This window comes from Chelonoidis abingdonii, chromosome 7 (genome assembly GCF_003597395.2).
Source record: "Chelonoidis abingdonii isolate Lonesome George chromosome 7, CheloAbing_2.0, whole genome shotgun sequence".
Taxonomy (NCBI): domain Eukaryota; kingdom Metazoa; phylum Chordata; order Testudines; family Testudinidae; genus Chelonoidis; species Chelonoidis abingdonii.
In genome coordinates, this window is record NC_133775.1 from 53181174 (window position 1) to 53201286 (window position 20113).

At 40.2% G+C, this 20113-nt stretch overlaps 1 protein-coding gene across 2 annotated transcripts in view; it reads right to left on the bottom strand.

Annotated features, from left to right (window-relative positions):
• PLA2G4A (phospholipase A2 group IVA) overlaps window positions 1–20113 on the bottom strand; it is a 127286-nt gene that overhangs the window by 34037 nt on the left and 73136 nt on the right. For both annotated transcript variants that reach the window (XM_032783433.2, XM_075067862.1), the window contains 3 exons: window positions 14394–14530; window positions 7815–8037; window positions 5213–5327 (listed from right to left, as the gene is read on the bottom strand). In XM_032783433.2, the coding sequence (XP_032639324.1) occupies window positions 5213–5327; window positions 7815–8037; window positions 14394–14530 (475 nt within the window). The remainder of the gene's footprint in view (window positions 1–5212; window positions 5328–7814; window positions 8038–14393; window positions 14531–20113) is intronic.

Here is a 20113-nt window from a genome sequence, read left to right on the forward strand (position 1 = left end):
AAGTGATAATCTCACTTTTTTGATAAAATGCTTTTTGAGGAAAAACCCTATTTAAAGATAGTTTTAATTAAGATACATGACAGCTCAAAGATATCTCCTCATGGAATAGGGATTATAAATTCTAATTCTATAGTATGAGACAATATATTCATGTAGTGTATAAGAAAAGTTTTGTAAATGAGTTCCAATATTTCATGGATTAGGGATAATCTCACTTTTAACAGCAGTAGCTTTTTCTGCCCGTGTAGAAAGAATATTTTCTTCCTTCGGACTAATTCATTCCAAACTGGGATGTGTGTAACGTCTAAAAATGAAACCTACACCTATCTCTGAGTTGTGAAGAATATGTATTAAGGTTATAACAACCAACAAAAATGCACTTTTATGTAGAAATCTATGATTAAATTGAGTCTTCCTGACTAGTGATTTAAATCATGATTTCAATCAATTTGATTTAAAACAAATCCACCCTGATAGTAACTTTGGATCATTGACTTAAGGTGACTTTAAAACATATTATAAACATACCAAAGACTCAAAGAAGAGAGAAGACACTAGCACTCGATTCCTAATGTCAACAAAACTTCTGAATACATGAAAATGCCACCTCCAAGAAAGCTTTTCAATTTGAAGGAATGTTTTCTTGTATAGAGTTTACTGAAATCAGTGTGACTGGTGTTGTACCAGTATAAGTAGCTGCCTAATGTTAGAACACAGTGTTTGGCTAACAACGTGTTGTCTGCAAGTGTTATTTTTTTTAACTCCTTTGAGACAATTAATTCTTGCTTGTGCAAGAAACTGCTTAGAGAGATTCCAGCAAAATGCAAGATGTTAAGCTTATTCTCAGATGCTGGTGAAATTCAGAGATCTGGTTTAAAATAAAATATAAAGGAAACCATATCTGTCTGAAGAGGAAATATTTGACCAGGACTACTATGTCATTCAAATTTCACACCCTGGCAAGGTTGTTATCTGATCAAAATATACTATTCATGCCCAAGCAAAAACACTTCAAGTGTTTCACATATACAGGTACAGGCATGGCAGGAAATGTAGAGAGCCAAAGATAGTAATCTGGAGGTTAATGCACTTTAGCACTTTGATCTTAATAGTTTAACTAAATTTAGGAACAGCATGGCCAGAAAACCAACAAATTAAATGCATCTGTCATAGCAAAGCCTTGGAATTTGCATAGAAGAAGATAATTTTTTTATTCAGACCCAGAGCATAGGGAATTCAAGGGATCCTTTCTCCTATAATTAACTGATCTCACTTTTAGTCACTCATCTCGTTGGAGACGGGTGGTGTCTCAGTGGTAGGACAGGACTCAAACTGTCCTGAGACACAAGCTTTGACCTGAAAGGAAGAAGCTATCATAGTGTAAATAATGATACATCTATGTTCAGTACTCTTTGTAGTTATATCAATACCCTGGTAAGGCAATGAACCTAGAAAAATCTTAATATGTAATTACTGTCAAAACCCCTTATATTTTGTTTTTCTTATTGCACTGTATAAATCTTATTTTATAATACTATGTCTGGAAATGGAATAGTCATTTGCGCCCTGGAAGGAGCTGTGGTGGTTTGATTTTGAACACTTGTGGCAATGCCCTTTTTAAAGGCACTTATATCAAAATAAGTTACGTAAGTTCCTCATCTGAGGCCTGATCCAAACATTACTGAAGTCAAAGGAGGTACCACCAATTGACTTCAGTGTTGCTTGCATCTGTCCCCTGATGTAAATCAGTGCAACTCCATTGTGGAATTATATGGATTTACATTAGCTGAGTAGATGGCAATTTTGACCTATTCTGACATAGGAGGCAGATAGTGAGGAGTCCCATTGGCTTCAATGGGACCTCAATAAGGGATGCAAAATTTAGCTTCTTGTATGAGGTAATATTGAGAAAGTAAGTGCACCATAAGAAAGTGTTTCCAACTTGAACCGTGCAACTTACACATTAATGTGAAGCGGTGCATTCATGCACTTTACTCTCTCTGAAATGTTGGTAACAATCATGGGTTTGCTATACTCAATTTCAGGTGCAGCAGCTCAAAAACTAAACTTGGATTGACCTGGCTTTAGCTAACTCTTCTTTCTATTGCAATTTGTCTTTTATATGTAAAGAAATTTGGGAAATCCACAGTAGATGTACATGTTTTGTGAACTCAGATTTCTCACCACAGGTAAATCTGACTAACTACAGCTATATATGCTGGTCCTGTGAATCTGTCAGTTCTTACAAGGGTCACTGTCTGACTTTACTTTAGTAAAAATAGCTGGATAGGTTTTTTTAAAAGTTGTCTCAATAAAAACTTTCCTGAAATAAATCATATTAATTATGTTTAGTTAGTAATTATTACCGTTCTGGGCATGACCGGCGCCACTAGGGTCAGAAATACTATGAATAGAATGAACACTAAGAGCCTTGAGCATAAAAGCAGATGGTGCAAGATTTCAATCAGCTGCCATCACCTTTCTGAGGAATGTTATCTTATACAATTAATGCACCTCAACAAGAAGGAACAAGACAGGATTTATCTTACATCCATAACCTAATAAGTAAGAAAGTGGAAGTATTTTTGTTCAAAACCTACTGTATCTCAAGTCAAGACAGGTTATGCAATTATATAGGGAGGGAATGGTTTAGAACATTATACTGGATGGAAAACTTCAAGAACACGGTACACTAAATACACTGATAAGGATGAAAGTCTTAAAATAACACTGTTAAGTAAAAAGAAATATTTAGAAGGAAAGGTGGTCTTGTGTTTCAGACATTAGAGTTGGACTCAGGTATATTTCCATATATATATATATATACTCATATCTCACAGAACTGGAAGGGACTCTGAAAGGTCATTGGGTCCAGCCCCCTGCCTTCACTAGCAAAACCAAGCCTTGATTTTTGCCCCAGATTCCTAAGTGCCCTCTGCAAAGATTGAACTCATAACCCTAGATTTAGCAGGCCCACGCACAAACCATTGACCTATCCCTCCCCCTAGCAGAGTTGATGGACAGCTCCATCACCTCCATCCAGTGGAAAATTTAAACTTTTCCTCAAAAAAAAAAAAAAAATACTGAGAGCATCTTCAGTTTTCAGCTTAAAATGTTTCAGTTTTCCATTGTGAAATAGAATATTTTTGAGGAAAGCAGACACTTTGCACAAACATTTTCATTTGGTCAAAAATCTAAAAAAATCTGGTTCAATTTCCATATACTTATGAACTTTAATAAACTTTAATCATTGCTTAAAATTAACCCAACCTCTTTAGTAATTCTCACAGTGGGACCAGTACCGGATTTACCATGCACCGGGCCCACAGTCGAAAGGGGACTCGGTCCAGCCCATCTCTTCTCCACCCCGCCTCACCCTCCATGGGGGCAGAAGCTTGATGCTGCTGACTCCTGGGGCTCCTGCTGCAGCAGGGCAGGCTCTGCTGGCAGCCATGCTCCACCCCTGCCTCTTCTCAGGAGGGTGCTATATTCCCTCCCCTCCCCACTCCCTGCCACCGATCAGCTGTTTGCCGGCAGGAAGGAGAGGGAAGAGTGGAGCCTCAGCACGCTCACTGCCCCGGGCATGGGGGGGAGAAGAAGGAGAAGAGGCAGGGGCGGGGCCTTGGAGAAAGGGCTGCCGTGAGCACCCTATGACCCAAGCCCACACCCCCAGCCCTCTGCCCACCCTGACCCCTGCACCCCCTCCTTCACACCCAGACCCCTGCCCTGACCCCTGCACTCCTCACACACCTCCCCAGCCTCCTGCCCTGACTCCTGCATCCCCTCTCATGCCCACCGTTCCCTGCCCTGACTCTTGCACCCCCTCACACCTCTCCAGCCCCTTGCCCTGATTCCTGCACTCCTTACACATACCCAGTCACCCCACATCCCATGCCTTGACTCATTCACGCCTCAACATCTCCACCCCCACCCTGAGCACCAAACAAGAGCTCCTGAACCCCACCCCATTCCCACCTGCACCCCTCACAGAAAACAGGAGCTGCCCCAGGTAAGCGCTCCACACCCCAACCTCCTGCCCCAACCCTGAGTCCCCATTTGTACTCTAATTCCTGGCCAGACCCCAGACCCCAACGTTTTTTTTACATTTTTTTTAATAAAGCACTCTTATCCAAAGTGTTTTACAATAATTAGCTAACGGTACAAGCAATATTTGGAAATATCATTAAGTGGTCCGTCAAGATCCTCCGTGATTTTCAAGAGGTCTGTTGAAAAATAAGTTAGACTAGAACAATCAAAAACCTCTCTTTATTTTCATTTACTTGCTATTACTTATAGGAGGAGGATGAAGAAAAAAAGAATGAAAAATGGAGGCAGGGGGAGATAAGAAAGAATGTTCTCTTTCTCGGCTAGGTCCCAAGAAGGGGCCCTGAAAATGAAGCTGAGCACAGGGCCGGGGGGCCCCACTAACTCTAAATCCACCATTGACTGTCATGTCAGCTGGGCTGGGGATACTGTGTCAGCTGTTCCCCACAGTCTCCAACCTACCTGGGCAGTACAGCAGACATGGCCCTGCCCACTAGGTCCTCTCCACTCCCTAGCCCACCCATCACTTGTTACCCCCTCTCCCCGGCTTTTCTGGCAGCCCTGTTGCCAGGTATCCAGTTTTAGACTGGAAATTCCAGTAGAAAATGGGATCTGAGTGTCCGGTTAGCACTGCTGACTGGAAACTAAAAGTACGGTTATAGGAGTAACCACATTAGCCTCTGCTCCTCCCACTCCCAACACCCACCCCAGAGGGCTGGAAGAGAACCTGTCCTGCTGCTGCAGGAGGAGGGGCAGCTCAGTGCAGAGAGAGACAAAGAGAATGGGCTAGAATCAGGTTGGTACCCGCTCTATGTGGGCAGAGTGTGTAGGGGGGATCCTGTTCACCCCCTCCCCAGCCCTGTTGTGCTTGCAGTTTACCCCAGCCCTTCCCTTGCTCCAGGGACCAACCCTAGCTCCTGCCCCACTATGCTTTTGCCCCTGGCCCCTCTTACAATCATTCCCTGGGGGCCCCACAAATACATTTGGTGACGGGCCCAAAAAAAGTTAATCCGGCCCTGAGTGGAACCAATGATTCAAGATTTATCCAAGCCCTGGGATATACTTAGTCCAAAAAAGAATTAAGAATAAGTAGGACTTTTTTAAAAGTGTGTGTGACTGGGAGGGGAACCTCACAAATGACAACTAAATAAAGAGATTGAAAACATACCTGCAAACATAAGTTCTGAAACATCAGGTTTGACATGGAGACAAGTAAAGAGTGGCAGGGCACACTGTGCTTCATTGACTTTCTCTTTCATCTTGCTCAAAGTGGTATTCATCCTCTGCAAAATAGATAGATAAATAAAAAAATAAAAAAGAGGAGAGAAGTTACATAAAAACTATTGGTACAAGACAGTCTGGAAATGGTTGACCTCCTGCTAGTTGGGAAGACTTCTAGTTTCGTTGAAATCATCAAAAGAGAGGAAGAACATCCTGAAAAATCAGAATGCATCACCATCAAAAGACCTAATCTCTATGAATGTCACTATCTGTACAACACATGTTAATGTACTGGAATCAAGGTAGTAAATGCTTAAAGCAGCTCCCATTCTCACTGAACTATTTATCATATCTGAGAGCAGAGGGTGACTTTGGGGACCTCACTGGGGGTGTTCTGAAAATTTGGCAGAGATATGCAGGATGAAGTCAGTGTCTCCCATACACTCTGTATCCTGTGATTGCTGGGGTAGCAGTATTGGTGTACACTGAATATTCTTATCTTCTGTTGTTATAACTGGGCTTGTCTACATGCTATTCCAGAATAGCTATTTCTGATTAAATTCCTTGTGTGGATACTCTTATTCCAGAATGAGACTGATTTATTCTGAATTATATCAATCTGGATTAAGAAAATTCAGAATATACTACTCTTAGCCCATAATAAGAGCATCAACACATGAAGTTAATTGGGAATAGTTAATCTGCTTTAAATGCATACCTGGCTTTATTCCAGATTAATTTTCACGTGTAGACAAGCCCTAGAATAAGCATCAAGAAAAATATATTAGAAGGATAGGAAGGTCATCAAAACCTTAATGCTTTCTCTTAGGCTGAACCACCATTTATTAAAATATGATAGATATAATAAATGTGATCTACTGCATAGGACAGAATCCTAGGAGCCAAGAATCCTGGGTTCTAGTTCCAGCTCTATCAATGACTTGTCGCTTCAATTTGCATATTCAGCTAAATTCTCTGGGCTATTGTTTGTTCGTCTATATAACAGGAATAGGAATTCTAACCAACCTCACTCCAAGAGCTGTTTTGCCGTCCTCTCTGTCAATATTTTACTGCTATTAACCTTGGAATAAGTCAATATCTGTATAGGTTATTTGTACATATGCACACTATAGAGTATCAGACCAATCCATAATAGTCTATTAGTGTATTTCATTATATAAGTACTCTTTGCTTACAGTACATGATTAAAGGCAAATCCTGCTCACATGATTCACTGGACTTCAACAAGTCTATTACATGATTTGGTCAAGCAGGAGCAGGGGCGGCTCTAGGCATTTTGTTGCCCCAAGCACGGCAGGCAGGCTGCCTTCAGCGGCTTGCCTGCGGAGGGTCCGCTGGTTCCACAGCTTCGGTGGACCTCCCGCAGGCGTGCCTGCGGGAGATCCACAGAAGCCGTGGGACCAGCAGACCCTCCACAGGCAAGCCGCCAAAGGCAGCCTGCCTGCCGTCCTCGCGGCGACCGGCAGGGCGCCCTCCGTGGCTTGCCGCCTCAAGCACGCGCTTGGCGTGCTGGGTTCTGGAGCCGCCCCTGAGCAGGAGTGCCTTTAATACTGCACAACAGAACTATCCTATGGCATCTCTTTCACTTTCAGACAGTTGATGTAGCTTAAAACAGCCCTGGGAGAGGGCTGCGGCACGGGAAAAGCTAGGCTGATTGAGGGAAGCAGCCACAGGGGGGACTGCATCCCAATCAGGCCACAGCTGGCCCTATAAAAGGGTTGAGGGCCAGAGGCTGAAAAAGACACAAGAGTCTCTCTCTGGCTCTAGAGAGAGAAGGATCTGGCTGCCTGGGAAGCTGAGCAGGGTACCTGAGGTGGAGCAGTGCTGGGCGAAGGGGCAGAAGGAGCTAGGAAGCTCCAGCCTAGCAAAACTCCAGGCTGCAGGCTGAGTTAAGGGCCCACAAAGGGTACTGAGGGTGCAGAGGGGCAACCCAGAGACAGGCAGAGGCAGCTGGTCCAACCTCCCTTCTGATGATGAGCGGTTTATAGACTACAGTATGCCCCAGGGAGCAGGGCTAGATGATGACAGGCAGTAGCCATTGAGGCAAGGTGGGGATAGGGGGTTGGGGGTTCCCCTGGGTGGGGAGACCCAGACTATAGGATGCTGCTTGGGGCAGAACCCTTGGGTAAAGGGCACTGGGGTCTGAGAAGGACACGGGGCCAGTGGCAGGTGAGACACCAGCCTTCAGAGGGCGCTCCGGGCTGGGAAAAGCTAATTCCCTGGATGACCAGCAGGAGGCGCCACATTGGTGAGTCGCCGCCGAGCCACAGTTGGTCATAGGAGATTCATAAAACAAATAAATAAATAGACAAACTGGATCTGAGCTATTACTTCATAACAGACGTGATAGACAAATGCTGCCTCTTTTCTTATTCACTAAATGTGCATGGACAGACTGCAATTTTCTTCAATAATTTAGTTTTTGATAAAATGTTAGTGAGGACACAAAAAGGTCAATTCAAATAAATATCTGCAGCTGTTATTTTCCAGTATTCTCGCAGCTCAAATAACCATAAAAACACACTTACATTTTGGATAAGTGTTTCCCCTATCAACATTCCAAAGATATCAGTGAATGTTACAGGCTGCCCAGAACGTTTCTTATTCCATAATGCTTCAATGTAGCGTTTGACTTTTTGTGGAGTGAGCAGTAGAAGTGGGTTATGACTGACACAGTTCATCAATTCTTCATTAATCTCCTTTGGTCCTTTCCTTGGGAAATCTGGGTGAGAATACAAAGTTGACATGTACCTGTAATGAAAATACAGTGATCAATAGCTCTGTCAATAAATACACAAGACAGTCCTGATTTTGCAGTTTGCAGGATAAAGGCCCAAATGAGCTAAATTTATAACAGACGGACTATCTAAGCTTTATGTTTCACTCAGTTTAACAGATTTCCTATGTGATTATTCATTTTATGCAAAACCCTGGAGTTTTTATGAAGGAAAAGCTCCCATGGACGAGGAGTTCACGATTTGACCTTCATGTCTTATTTACTCCCTATAAAACAGGAATATACCATCAGTAAAATTTTCAAGTGTGCTCACTTTTGAAAATGGGACCTAGGTGCTTTTGAAAATTTTTAGGGCTGTCAACTGATTAAAAAAATTAATCACAATTAATTGCCCTGTTAATAATAAAATACCATTTATTTAAATATTTTTGGATGTTTTCTACATTTTCAAATATAATTACACCTCTACTCCGATATAACACAGCCCGATATAACATTAATTCAGATATAATGTGGTGAAGCAGCGCTCCGGGGGGGCAGGGCTGCGCACTCCGGTGGATCAAAGCAAGTTCGATATAACATGGTTTCACCTATAATGTGGTAAGATCTTTTGGCTCCCGAGGACCGCGTTACATCGGGGTAGAGGTTTATTTCAATTACTACACAGAATACAAAGTATACAATGCCCACTTTATTTTTTATTATAAATATTTGCACAGTAAAAAACAAATAATATTTTTCAATACACCTAATACACGTACTGTAGTGCAATCTCTTTATCATGAAAGTTGAACTTGCAAATGTAGAATTATATATAAAAATACCTGCATTAAAAGACAAAACCAGGGAAACCTTTAGAGTCTATAAGTCCAATCAGTCTGACTTCTTGTTCAGCCAATTGCTCAAACAAGTTTCTTTACATTTGCAGAAGGTAGTGCTGCCTGCTTCTTGCTTACAGTGTCATCTGAAAGTGAGAACAGGCGTTTACATGACACTATTGTAGCCGGCATTGCAAGAAATTTACATGCCAGATGCGCTAAAGATTCATATGTCCCTCGATGCTTCAAACACCATTCCAGAGGACGTGTTCATGCTGATGATGGGGTTCTGCTCGATAACAATCCAAAGCCGTGTGGACTGACGCATGTTCATTTTCATTATCTGAGTCAGATGCCACCAGCAAAAGGTTGATTTTCTTTTTTGGTGGTTATTGTTCTGTAGTTTCCAATTAGAATGTTGCTCTTTTAAAGACTTCTGAAAGCATGTTCTATATCCCATCCCTCTCAGATTTTGGAAAATACTTCAGATTCTTAAATCTTGGGTCATGTGCCGAAGCTATCTTTAGACATTTCACATTGGTGTCTTCTTTGCATTTTGTCAAATTTGCAGTGAAAGTGTTCTTAAAACGAACAACATGTGCTGGGTCATCATCTGAGACTGGTATAACATGAAATATATGGCAGAATGTGAGTAAAACAGAGCAGGAGACATACAATTCTCCCCCAAGGAGTTCAGTCACAAATTTAATTAATGCATTATTTTTTTAATAAGTGTCATCAGCATGGAAGCATGTCCTCTGGAATGATGGCTGAAGCATGAAGAGGCATATGAATCTTTAGTGCATCTGGCATGTAAATATCTTGCGACTCCAGCTAAAACAGTGCCCTGCGAATGCCTATTCTCACTTTCAGGTGACACTGTAATTAAGAAGTGGGCAGCATTATCTCTCATAAGTGTAAACAAACATTTCTCGTAGTGATTGGCTGAACAAGAAGTAGGACTGAATAGACTTTTAAGCTCTAAAGTTTTACATTGTTTTGTTTTTGAGTGCAGTTATGTATAAAAAAAACCTCTACATCTGTAAGTTGCACTTTCATGATAAACAGATTGCACTACAGTACATGTATGAGATTAATTGAAAAATACTATTTCTTTTGTTTATCATTTTGCAGTGCAAATATTTTTAATCAAAGATAATATAAAGTGAGCACTGTACACTTTATATTCTGTGTTGTAATAGAAATCAATACATTTGAAAATGTAGAAAGACATCCAAAAATATTTACTAAATTTCATTTGGTATTCTATTGTTTAATAGAGAGATTAATCATGATTAATTTTTAAGTTAATCATGCAAGTTAACTGTGATTAATCGACAGCCTTAAAAAAATTATATAATTTCTTTTTATATCATTGATATAGTCAGGCATGTCCCTGGTTTTGAGGATATGTACATAACATTAAAAAAAATTAAGCTGAAGTTAAGTATGAAGAACTACAAATAACTCAAGTGGAAAAAATACAGGAGAATAATTTATTTAAAAAAGCCACACATACAAATATAACCCATAAGCTAAATTTTAGAAAGATAGGAAGGTATAAGATAAGGTTAAACATATATAACACACATGCACACACACAGAATAGAGTATGAAAAGTTTTACTCATGGTATATTCTTGTTTTTAAAGGGTTTGTGCATGCATACATACAAACACACACAGTTATGCGTATTTAGCTCTTTTCACGCTTCAAATACATTATTTTACATTATTTGATGAGTCAGCTCTCCAAATGTAAATGTGACTATACGTGAAAGCTCCAAATAATTGTTTAAATTGTTCAATTAAATATAATCATGTTAATAAAACTGTACATGCCAACTGCATTACGGTCTTGACAATTATCTTTCAGCAGCAAGTCTTTATCCAGTCACAACAGTCAAAAACTGAACAACTCCTTATTTGGGCAAAACTTCTCTGGAAATAAATGGGGGTTTGATTGACTAAGGACTTCAGAATAGGGCTCCCAAATGCACTGCATTTCAATTAGATAAAACTTGCTTATTGATATATATGCTTAAGGATTACAAAATTAGAGGAGAAATTATTGCAACAAACTAACAGTGGCAATTCAGTCTTACTCAGAGAATGACCAAACAAATTTCTCAGTGCCATATTATCAACTCTGACTTCCTTTCATCTAATGGGGTAGTGACTGGTGTGTATATGAACCACTGTCATCTGTTACGTAGAGGCATTTGGGCCAGATTTACAAAGGTATTTAGACACTTAAAGATATGGATAGGTCATTGCTTAATTTGTAAAGAAAAAGGTACGATGGCTCAAGAAATTAGGTGCTGGGGCTCAAGCAATTTTTTTATTTTCATAACTGATGTGGCAAACCCAAAGGTGCCAGGGCTATGAACTGCAAAGCCTGGAGGTACTGGGGCCCAGCCCTGGCAAGCCCTGGCACAAATTAAGCATTGAGATAGGTGCTTAGCGGGATTTTCAAAAAAAAATGTCTAAGCAGGTTAGGCACCTAACCCAGTTTGGTAATTATGTCACTCTCTAGTGGCCAAAAGGGATATACTACTACTGTCAAGAAATTCTTCACTATATCAAATTAGCAGAAGCCTGTGCTTGGGGAATTTTCCCCATGTAGCGTGTATACAATTTAATGGACAACTGCATTGTCCATACATGTTACAACTCTTAAAAGCCATCAATGTTACTGAAGTTTATTTTTAGCCCACTATAATTTAAATGGGTTTGTCTACTTTACATCTTTGTATGGATGTAAATACAAATAGCTTTTTGCATAATTTAGGAGGGAAAGATTCACACTTTAATGTATACAGAAGTATATATGAAAATAGAGCCTAGATAGTCCTTAGCAGTATATGTTGACTTAAGCCTACTGTACTAATAAATAAAGCAAATAAGGAAATGAACATCTTTTGTTCTTTACATTTAAAAACCAATTTCAAAAACTGCTAAAATCAAATGTACAAACTGGAAACAACTCTCAGTCCAAATGAATGGTATTTTACACATTTAAGCCATTACTCAGCAATGCACTTGCACTCATACCTAACCTTAAAGACCTAAGCAATCCCACTGCCATCAATCGGTATTCACATACTTAAGAAAAGGCATGTCCATAAGGCTCCAATCCAGCAAAGCATTACTGAGGTAATAAAAATTACCATAATTCCAGGAAATTCTTTAAAACAATAAAATGGAGAGCTGGAAAGTAATTCAGAACACATATGCTGATGGTTAAAACCAAATTGATCTGGCCAGCAATTATGCAACTTAGCAATCATCTCATAAATGAGGACTGAAGTAGAGAAATTTAAGAAGTTGATTGCAAATATATTTTTAAAAATGGAGCAGCCAGATACTCCATAATCATTTACAAAGTTTATAGCAGCATCCAGCTGTTTGTAACTCATCTTTTTAAGAGGTGAAGAACAGAAACAACCAAGCTAATATAAAAGCTTTTAAATACTCACAAGAAATGAAGGTTTGATGATTGGAGGTCATGTAAAAAGTACTCAGAGTCCTCATGCAGTAACATGTACTTGTTATATCTTTCTCCAGCCCACTCTTTTACTGATGTCATTTAATCTTTCACTTTTTATTAATGCCATTTGAAAATTAAGAGAAGTGTGGGTTATGAGTTAGCAGGAGCCAGATATTTCCACAATTAAGGGATAGTAAAGGAGTCACATTTTATGCAGTAGTTTAGTGTGTTTTAGAATTTAAAGTAGACTAAGTGGGCAGGAAGCCTCTGGGTTCTGTCACTGCATAGCTGGGGGATTTTAGATCAGTCATTTATTCTCACTGTGCTTCAGTATAATGAAACCTATGCCACATGTCCGATGCAAGATTTAATTAGTGTTTTCACAGTGCTTTGAGAGTTTATGGTAGCGCAAAGTGTTAATATTTGTATCAAATCACAGGTGAAATAAGTGCACCAGCAAACTACAGTGTGTGAGAAAAAAGGAAAACGTGATGCGGAAGATCAGTCTATGGTCAGGCAAGGTGACTGACACAATTAACGATGTAGACACCCTCTTCCAAGGTCAAGCACGCATCTTGGGGAACAGGCACAAACCTGCCCTTTCCCTCAAGAGAAGGAATGGGGAATACTCTACCCTTCAAATGGAAGGCATAACCCCGTTCCTGGGGGATAAATGGTATGGAAAAGAAAAAGCAAGGAGGTACTGGCTAAGTATCAAAAATAGAATTTCTTTATATTACACAGGACAATTCTGAACAGGTGTTATCACCCAGACTGTGCAGACTTATTCGATTAAACCTCAGCTATTTTTAAATTTATTTTTCTGACCTGATTGGTTTAAAGAATTTTACTATTTTGATTCAAATTCTATTATCTTTACAGTACATTGACATACAGGGTTGAACTCTCACCAGCGCTGTATTTGTTTAAAATGTAGCTCAGTGAGATCCAGACCTCAGGCACAATCGGCTCACGTTCTGACTAGTAAGCAGCTAATTCAATGAACTTGCAGACTCAACTGAGGCAGGAAGGACAGTTGTCATTCCTATCAACACAGTTTACCTGGCATAAAGGGGAGATATAGGTTTGGCACCAGTCCGATGCTGACTTCTTTTCTGCTCTCAAAGTGAGCAAAAGCTGGTAACAGCAAAGGCACCCTTTAGCTATACAGAAAAGAAGCAGAGCACCACCAGCACACAGAGTTTCTGCCACATCTTGGGGTTAGCATGAACAAATCACAACATGCCCACTTTTCTGCAAGCCATATTCCATTCTACCTTGCTCTTACCAATGGTAAAGAACTTCATATGGGAACATCCACTGTTAATTCCTCCAGAGAAAACGGGAATATATTTCAAAAGCCAATCGTTAGTGACAGGGGCTTCTTTCTGGCACTGTGTGTTCCCATCTTCTTATGTACACATGTGAGATGTCTACTTAGAACTTGGCACATACACTAATGCATTTATAGCAACCAGTGTATCTTCACTTTGTCGCGAAATTCTAATGGCCTTGACCCAAGTTCAACAAGAACTTTCATTTCTGCAGCAAATCCAACATGTGCACACCCATGTCTCTTCACAAAAAATCTGATTTTTGTTTTCTTGAGTAAGGAAAAATTATCAACCTTTTTTGTGTGAATTTGTTCTCAAGGGGCTAGAGTCCGTGGTCAAGGGCTCCTATGGCAGAAAGTCCACAAGGCTACAGTGATGCCAAACTGTTAAAAGCTCTCCTATCCACAAGGTGGCCCACCAGCATGAAAAGTGAGGACATTGGTTGTAGAGTCATATGGCTATTGGAGATGGGAACTGTGTTAATTCAGATCCTCACTGATCAAGCTCCTATGCAATCCTCTTGGAGTTGAAGTTGCCTACATCCTGGCAGGTACTCCAAAATACTAGCAACCGAAGATCAACTCCACTGCCACTCTACTGCACTGGATGGAGAATTCCTCCGCCCTGGTGACTGTAACCTACATCATAAAATTCATTCTCTCAGTTATCAGTGGAAAGTTTCCACTGCACCAAAACAAAGCAGGGCTGGGGGAGGGCACAGAAAACTTACCACGTAGATCCAGATAGACCAGCAATATATGTTGCACAGTCTAAAATTCCTGATTCGTAGAGTGCTTTCATAACTCCAGAAAACCCTACCATGGCACGAAATCCACCACCTGAACCCAATACCGCTATCACTGGTACCTGGGCAAATGAAAAAGACAGCACACAGTAAGGTTGGCTTCTAGGATGCATTTTAAAGAGCTAAATATATTTTATGTCCACCAATCAGTAACCAAAGATATCAGACTTGTGCAATTAATAGTCACCATTCAACAGTCCCCACTACAGAGACTCAAAGCTGAATCCTTATCACTCTAGGCTGCAGATCTAACAAGAGAACCAAAATCGTTCCTCTTAACATTAGAACTGTTCTTTTTTAAATGCATATTATAGAAGAGTGACAAATAGTCCAGTAAAAATCTGTGAAATGAGATCTTAAAAACAAAGGATATGAAAGATGCCATGACACTATTCATGCGGAATGAATCTCCTGCCCAAACTTACCCTCTCTACCCATGATATGCAGTGCAATGTGTGTAATTTGATTGCTACAATCCTCCCAAAGATAGTTGTATTTCAGTGGTGCTACATTATTATTTATTGTATTACTGTAGCACCAAGGAATTCTAATCATGGACCAAGACCCCATTGTGCTAGGCACTGTATGAAGACAGAACAAAACAAAGGCTCGGCTTTTGAATCCCCAAGGAAAAAAACCACTAGAAAAATGTAATATCTTGTGACTGTAAAGGAATCCTCCTTGGTCCACAGATCACCAACACAATACACTAGATTCTGATCTCAGTCCCACTGCGGCAAATCTGGGGTACTTCCACTGGTTTCAGCGGAGTTACCTTAGATTCACACCAGTGAACATGAAATCAGAATGTGGCTGAACAGATCAAGTGAGCTCAGTGAAAACGTTATGACTCTGTGTAAATGAAGCTGCTGTTTCCATATATCATGCTGCTTAGCACTCTCCCGGAAAAAGAACGAATACAATTTATTTGAAGAAGTTTGTATTTGTAGCCAGCTTTCTAAACAGTTACTTATAAATTTTTCTACCTTGCCCTGCTCCCCTCAACACCGCTCCACCAACAGCCCAGGATATTAAGAAAAGAAAAGACATTAAGCCTAATGATCTAAAAATAATAAATCCACAGAAATGTTTTTTTTAAAAGGAAACACATCTAAGTAACATCTCAGCGAAGGAGCCAAAAGCGGTGAAATTTCAACTCTACAGCATTTATCAGAGAGACTTCGCTCTCTCTTTGGAAGGTGGACTAGTCATCTCACTTACTGACGGTTATTGGAGTGGATGCTCATCCACATACAGGTCTCGGGCACCCATGATTATTCTTTAGGGGGTCTTTAAGTTGGCCTTTATTCACATTCTTATTTATAATTTAATGATCTAACACACTTTTAAAGGGATCCTATGGTTCACAAATTTATTTTGTGTTGAAAAAATTTCAGTCCTTTAGTATCAAGTTTTACTTCAGTTCAAGTTTGAATAGATATGAGATATTTCAGGTAAATAGGAAGAGGAGATGGATGAAAATCCTAACACAGCCATAACTAAAGCTCCACTACCATGAAAAAAAATGCCATGAAGAATAATTTTAAAGTGTCCAACCCCACACATTATACACACCCCAAACTCCCACTAACTTTAGGAAGATTTTGGACCCAAAGGATCTAGAGGTTCTGGTGTATCTATTATCCTAGCCTTGCACCATACCCCATCACAGAAAAAAGAGTTAGACAAAATAATTTCCAACAAAAAATTGAAAACAGATTTTTGTCACAAGGTTGAGTACCCAACATTTAAGACAATTGTGTATCTGTTTCATGTCATTTATTTGTCCAATCCATTCTAAATAGTAGGCTGTGTACATTATTTATAAGCAGGTATGGAATCCAGTGAAGATCACCAATTATAACAATTCATAACTGCTTAGCTGACTCCCTAACTATCCTCTTCCACAATAATAAAGAGAAGGTTTTCAAAGGCACAAATGGCAGATAGGCACCCGTCTCTCATTGACTTTTATTGCACTTTGTGCCTTCACATGCTCCTACTCAAGCTTTTATGGACTCAAAGTAGTTAGGGATTAGGGAGGAGGGGAAACTAATAGATAACCAGAGTCCATTCCCTCCATTAACACTGGATACTGTCCTCAGCTTAAGAATTTAACTGATGCTATTCCTGACTCAAGGACAAATACTGAATTATACATTTCCAAGGTGCAGCTGTGTACAGATATAAAAAAACCAGAAACTGCTATTGGCTGGCCAAAGCGAATGCACATCAGAAATGGGGGGGGGGGGGAATCCTCAAACCAGTGAAGGAAAAAGGAAGGGGGGATGGAATTTCACTAATAGGGTGAAATCCTTGTTTCACTGAAGTCAATGGCAAACCTCCCATTGATTTAAATGAGGGCACGATTTCATATCCCTCTTTTTCTTAGTCTGCAAATCCCAGGAAAGCCAGTTTGGCCCATATAATCCCACTATCTAATCTCTGGTCGAATCCCTCTAGTAGTTATCTCAGCCCCAGTCCATGTCATGAGCTGCGTGAATAAAACAGCAGCAGTAACCAAAATCATTGATCAGTTTATACATTTCACTGATGACACTTCTTTCCATGACAGGAAAATGCTGTACATTATCTGCAGTATGATTTCAACATGCAAGCCAACATGCCAATCATAGTTTACTTAAGAAATATTAAATCAACCAGGGCAAGGTTGTGCAATTATTACTCACAGGGACTAGTGCTTTTCTCTTCCTTTAAATGGCACTACTTGCAGAGTAAGGTATTGCAAATAAGGATGGAAGACTCTGGTTCTACTGTATTTTATAACAGTGTGTGATTCTTTTGATGAAAGCAAAAAATTGTTTTAATTTGGATTTTATTAATTTCAGTGTTTGCTCCCAGTACATGCACTGAGACATTTTGATATTTACAGTGGTTAGAAAGATTTTAAGGATGCAGGGAAAACAAATTTTATAGGTTACTTATTTATACTTTACATAGGAATTTTAACACACTCTGCAAGTTTTAAGTCAACACTGAAATAAATCAGCAATGAACCCTACTTTTACTTCTTAGATCTAAAACACACAGCCAGTGGAAATGGCTGCACCCAATAATTGCAAAGCATTGGATGTCATCTTTGACCTTCCGCTCTATACAAACGACTGGATTTTAATTCAGTAAAAGAAGATTAACTGATTAGTGTTTGTACACCACTTTTCAGATGTAAAGCACTGTATAAATTCTAGGTATTAAGAATTCCAACCACAGGTATTTATTGGCATTATCATTCTTTGTCATTCTGTACATGGGATAGGTTTCTGTCAAAGCACAACAAAACTAAAATGAAGAATTAGGACACACCTGTTTTACTAAACCAACACCCCACTGATAGAGTAGTTGCTTTGAACAGTAGAGCTATATTAGTATATTACTCAGCACTTACAGTGTGCTGTAAACTTTGAAAGCTCCTTGCAAACATTAGCTAATTAATCTATAAAGGCAAATCTCAGCAGGCTGAGCAGAGGGGAGTTCCAGGTGCAAGCCCAAAAGAGCAAAAGTATTTAAGGAGCTCCCAAACCATCACTGGCCAGCAAGTCTATTAACCAGTGTAATGACAGGAGCAGGAGGGAAAAGCTGAATCTCCTTCAGGACACAGCAAACTCTAAAAGGCTGCTCTTTGAAGTGTTCAACAAAGAAAAGAGTGGTCATCACTTACATTCTCTCTGTATTTAAATCCACAGCCATCACAGGAATCACAGAATTCATGATATAGAGCTTATGGGAAGTGACTCATTGCTGCATGCAGAAAACTCCACTAATTTTAATAGCCTATACCCCAATGTATCAAAGACAGCATAGAGTTCAGAGTAATGCCTGATTGTGGTACCTCTTCCCTTGTGGAGAATTGGTTTAGAAGGGATTCTTCTGATCTAAAAACTACTCTCCCTCCTATTTTGGCTAGTTAGTTGATGTAATTAAAGACCATGTCAGTGGCAGAGAAAAATAATCATTGCCACAGGAGAGAGGAATCCTGTTGCTGCATAAATGCCTACTGTCTGTATGATCACCTCCTCATTTCCAGCAACACAAATTTAGAACAGAACTATAGCATGAGTCTGTGTAGAAAGGAAGTGGGTAACAAACATAGCACATCCCAACCACACTCTTATTAACCACCCTGCCCACTTTGAAAAATAACGAGGTGGCCTACGGTTGTGCTATAAGAGGAGCAGCTCGGCTCCATGCATTTGGTTTCAGTTCACTCAACTAGTGTAACATATGTGTCGAGTGCAGCCTTGCATATTAGTACTATAAACATAGTAGAGGACGAGTTTATTGCCAGTCTTTCTCCACCCCCAACTCCTCAAAACCAGAAAAGAAGAGAGGGAGAGAGGAATATAAGAGGCTTTATCGCTACTCAAGGAAAGGTGAAGCGCAATTCTAAATATGTAACTTCCCCACTTGTAAGGCTTTGCTACAACTGCTTTTGTGCAATGCAATTTTCATGAAGGCTTATATGGAAATATGCAAGGAACATACACTGTGAAAAGCAGACATGCCCAAGTTACAGGTTTTCACCTACCTAGATCAATGGGACCTGAGGGAAGAGAAACAGAGAAGGAGATGCAGGACTTGAGGGTGGAGGGAAAAAAGCCTCTGCAATATTGTGGAGAGCAAAGGGAGAGCAGCAATTGGGAAACAAACTTGCCAGCAATCAGAGAATACAGAACAACCAATCAAAAGTGTCCTCATTTCACTATCTGTCAGATGCTAGTTGCTATGCTTCTGCGCACTGTACACAAAGCTGACCAAACACTAGAATTTGTGTGCCACTGGAAATTGTGAGATTTCACATTCCCTGCAAAAGTCTATCACATTCTGCTAATGCTAAAAGAAAAAGACAGCTCCATAACCTAAACCCATGCATGCGCTGTAAGGACAGTCTTCATTTCAGTATTATCAGCCAGCCAATGTGCAGAGACCAAATAATTGTCATTATGGCCCGGTCTACACTGGTGTGGGGTTGATGTAAGATACACAACTTCAGCTACGAGAATAGCGTAGCTGAAGTCGATGTATCTTATTTCGGCTTCCTTCCCATCCTCATGGTGCAGGATCGACGGCCGCGGCTCCCTCATCGACTACGCTTCCGCCTCTCGCCCTGGTGGAGTTCCAGAGTTGACGGGAGCGCATTCAGGGATCAATTGTCTAGACAAGACGCGATAAATCGATCCCCAATAGATCTATCGCTGCCCAACGATCCTGCGGGTAGTGTGGACGTACCCTATGCTTAATTCGAGTTAACAAAAAATGATCTTTAGACACTAATGGACAGATTTACAAAGGAATTTAGGTCCCTAAAAATGCAGATAGGTGCCTGGTGGGATTTACACATATGCCTAAACAGGTTAGGTGCCTAATATCCACTGAAAGCCATTGGAGGTAGGCCCTAGTCCATTTAGACAGTTTTGTAAAGCTCACTACGTGCAATCTGTATCTTTAGACACCTAAAATACCTTATAAATCTCACCCTATGACTTGGTTTTCAGAAGTGCTGAGCACCCACAGCACCAGCTATAGTCAATAGGACTTGAAGGTGCTTATCTCCTCTGAAAAAAATTAGACTACAAAGACCCAGTCCTGCAAGTGCACTCAGCAGAGTGCAAGCATCTTGTAGGAGG